The sequence below is a fragment of the Fibroporia radiculosa genome (assembly GCF_000313525.1).
Source record: "Fibroporia radiculosa TFFH 294 genomic supercontigs, scaffold3719, whole genome shotgun sequence".
Classification (NCBI taxonomy): domain Eukaryota; kingdom Fungi; phylum Basidiomycota; class Agaricomycetes; order Polyporales; family Fibroporiaceae; genus Fibroporia; species Fibroporia radiculosa.
This window is the reverse complement of record NW_012133390.1, coordinates 1-3,791: the sequence shown is the minus strand read 5'-3', so window position 1 is coordinate 3,791 and position 3,791 is coordinate 1. Positions and strand designations below refer to the sequence as shown.

The 3,791-nt window shown below is 54.2% G+C and overlaps 1 protein-coding gene across 1 annotated transcript; it reads right to left on the bottom strand.

Annotated features, from left to right (window-relative positions):
- Positions 1-1,616: 1,616 nt before the first annotated feature.
- FIBRA_04896 (uncharacterized protein) lies at positions 1,617-3,498 on the bottom strand (the record flags this gene model as incomplete). The annotated part of the gene is made up of 7 exons (XM_012326680.1): positions 1,617-1,744; positions 1,803-1,886; positions 1,944-2,342; positions 2,394-2,895; positions 2,948-3,013; positions 3,070-3,242; positions 3,417-3,498. The coding sequence occupies 7 exons, from the start codon at positions 3,496-3,498 to the stop codon at positions 1,617-1,619; spliced, it is 1,434 nt and encodes a 477-aa protein (XP_012182070.1).
- Positions 3,499-3,791: the final 293 nt, after the last annotated feature.

The window sequence follows — 3,791 nt, the reverse complement described above, 5'->3', positions numbered from 1 at the left end:
CCCCAGCCAAGCCGTCGACCGTCTGTAGGCGGTGCAGCTTCTTACTTCCCTCAGGGAGCAGGTGGGGTGCCCAGCAGTGCACCCGTACCACGAAAAGTATCTGTCCCTTCTCGATTCAACCCAAATACGCCCCCACAGATTTCCATTAACACAGCGCTGTTATCGCCTACATCCTCGATACCCCCCCTTGTTCCCCCACCCCCAATACCCCATGGCAACATACCCACCGCGCCATTATCGCCATTACCTTCCTTGGCACCCCCCGACCCTCTACGAAAACCGTACCACATGATGTATCTTCTTCGACAGACGATGATTTCCAAAACAGGTGGCTATATCACGCGAAGATTGCATGTACCGCAGGAAGTGTGGTCGCAAGGTGGTGCCAAACTTACAAATATCCCAGAAAAAATCCGCGTCGTCGACGTACTCTGTTCCGCGCTTGAGGAGCTGCATACATGCAGCGTGGAATTGTTTGGGGCAGGCAATGTCAGCAGCGGGATGGCGTTCGGCATTGGCAGCGTTGGGCGGCGAGAGGGCGAAGCATGGTCGATGAAGCTGGAAGACTTTGCAAACGTTTGTGACGGCGTTGTGGGCAGCTTCGGAAAGAAACTGTCCGTCGGCGAAGGTTTTGTAATGAAAAAGACCAGCGGTGTGAGTATCGGACAGTTCATTCGGGGGGAAGTATAAATTAACCGCTAGCTCACAGGTTACGTCCTGGGGCGGGAAGCTCACACGCCAGTTTGACAAGCTGACCAACGGGAAGAAGTACGTATTTTAAATTCGATGTGTTGGTTCCTCGCTTATTGTCTGCGGCAGCCTCGACTCGCCAGCGGTCTATGTCCAGAGTCTGTCGAAGCTTTTCCAACAAGCTCAGATACTGGACGAACATACGAGGGCCGCAACCTCGACTCCGCCGGCCCCGCTATACGCCGCTTTCCCGCCCGAGGTGCGGCAGGCACTGGATGCCAAGCTTCGGCACGCGTCCGAGTTCTTCGCTAAAGTCGTACTCACCTTTGTTATTCGCGACACGGCCTTGCTCCTTGACAAGTACGTGAAGAAATGCGAAAAGTGGCTTGCGGAATAGGTCTGTACCGTAGCAACTGTTTGAATACCGCTGTAGCCCATACGGTGTGTCGTCCCGTCATTTGTGACATGTCATGGAGGTCCAAACGCATTGTAATTTTATGCTTTAGGATTAGAGTTCACCTCCATCGTTCCCCTCTCATCTGGTTGTCCCTGCACTCTTCGTCCTGCTGTTTATTTTCATATTTGGAATTCATTTGCCATATATTGCCGTTGTCTGTGTACATACCGGGTGCGCCGTTCTTTGCGACAGTGGGGCTTGCGGTATATAATTCTGGCTGTAACATTACCCGTACATACTTGCTTAATGGTACATATCCGCTAGCGGACGTCAAGTGCATAGATGTGTAATTGAAATGGTATAAGAAGTTCCTTGTCCAGAGCTGATCAACTGGAGCAGAAGTCTGCGGGAATTGTCTGATAGTGAGTGATACATGAGAAACCCTAGTGTCAAAGAAGCTGATGCCATGAATACAAAAAATGGATAGGAATGTGAAAGAGATCCAGTGTGTACATTCGTGCCACGCTCCTTAGATAGCGTTGGGATGAGCGTCGATGTTCAGGTGTGGAATGGGCGTTGCCTGATGCTGCGGTGCCACCTCTGGCTCTGGCGTTGGATCTTTGCCGCGCAGCCTACTAATGATCCGGAGACGCAGGACTGAAGATTGTGGACGTCACTAGTCTGTATGTACTAGAGCGAGAACAACGGCGCGCACCGTAATCCAAACGAGCGCTCTCGTCCGGGTATTCGTCGTCCGAATCTTCGAGAGGATCAGTGGTCATCACGACATGCCATGCCTCTGTCAATCACAAAGTGAGTAAAATCTTTCGTGTGTTGGCAGATGGCAAAAACTTACGGTCAAGCATGGAGCGTTGAGGAGGGGGCTGAGCTGCTGGGGGTAATCTTGGGACATCGTGCATGAAGGCAGGGTATGACTGATGAGGGTATAGGGGTGCATGTTGCGGTACATGTTGCTGATGGTGAGCTGACGGGTGCAAAGCGTGGGGTTCGGTGTGCCGCCGTCCATGTGTGCGCAGAGCCCTACCGTTCGTAGATGGCACGGGGCTTGGGCTCGAGCGCCTGCGTGGATAGGGTTCAGATGGCAGATGAGGTTCTGCCAGGATGTCCGACATGGAGGGCAGGCGGGGAAGGTGCTGGTGTGAGGGGAATGAGGAGGAAGAGGTCTCGTGATAAGGTGTGAATTCGTGCTGAAATAAAGGCAGCCTCTCTGATGAACGGCCCCTCGAATAGGATGCTGGAGAATAGTCAGGACGTCAGTGACTATTCAGGGATTTGACACACGCACGGTCCTGGAACCCCTGGGGAATTGACAGTGGGGACATGGGGTCGTCGATGGGCGAGTGCTCCCCGTCCCACTCTCTGTCAGCGAGGTCGACGGAAGGCATTCCAAGTGCAGCCTTTGATCTCCCTCTTCCTCTCGTCATACTAGCCTTTGACTTGGGTCTCTCATCCCCGTCGTCCGGCTGTTCTTGATCGCCCTCCTTGGCTTTGTTCTCCATAAATTCTCTGCGCTGTCGAGTCATCTTCCACCCCCATTCTATCTCGTCAGGGGGATCAACGTTCTCGAGCGCAGCTTCTTCAGGAGAAAGAACTGCTAAGGAAGGGATCTGCCCTGGGTGCGTATTCGCGTGATCGTCGGAGAATGGGTTATATGAGGGAGCTTCGTGATAGTGGTAGCAAAGCCAGAGAAAGGCGCGGGCGCGGGATTCCGAGGATATATGAATGGGAGTGAAGAAGTCGAGAAAATCGTATGAAGGGCTCCGGCCGAAATGAGTCCTGGCAATGGACTAGATACGCGTGAGTCTGGTCAGGATCGGTGGAGGGAGGAGTCGGACATACCCCGGCATTTGTGGCGAATGTGAATACGAGATTGACGATGCTGGTTGGGGGTACTTTCCCTGACCGCTAAAGAGGAAACCGACTGAGCGTTGGGACAAGGTCGGTGACGGGGAAAGACTGACGGAGCGAGAATGCACATCTGCTGGGCTGAGGGTGACGCTGGGAGTCTCGGAGTCGAGATGACAGGACTTGAGGATGTTCTTTATGCGAGGAGCATCCTGTAAATTTCCGCTCGTTTTCTGGAGGGAAGGAACGGGATGGTATGTTCTGAGCGCGGTGCGCATCTCTGGGAAGACTAGGACAAAAATAGAGCTAGAATCAGCATAAAGGGCCACGCATGGGCCAAGAGCGCCAGGATGAGGTACACATCGATTGGACGGCGAGGCGAGTGGCACAAGGGGATGGCCCGAATTTAGGGGGAATAGTGCGCGTGTGTTGTGCACAGTGGAGGGTGGAGGCGGACACTTACAAGCCATGGTGGTGTTGATGCGGCCGACATTGGAGAGGAGAGCCATCTTTGCAAACTCGAGGCCAAAGTCGGGGGAGTCCATTATTTTCTCGCGGGAGGCCTTTGAGCATCGAGGCGAGTGGAGGAGGCAGTTGACGTAGAGGTCGCGGAAGGTAACCTTTGAGCCGGGCGGGTCGCCATGGAGAGTGCGGTAGGAGTCGGTAAAGGCGGTCTGGGCGTTGGAAAATATATGATGAAGGAGGTCGTGCTGAAGATCAACACGAGTGAGCGGCTCTCCGTCCGCGTGCTTGACGGCAAAGGTCTTCCGCTGGCCAGGCTTTGAGCTGTAAAATCGGGGGTGAGCTGGGGGCGGCGGGGGGCGGGGGGGGACGTACG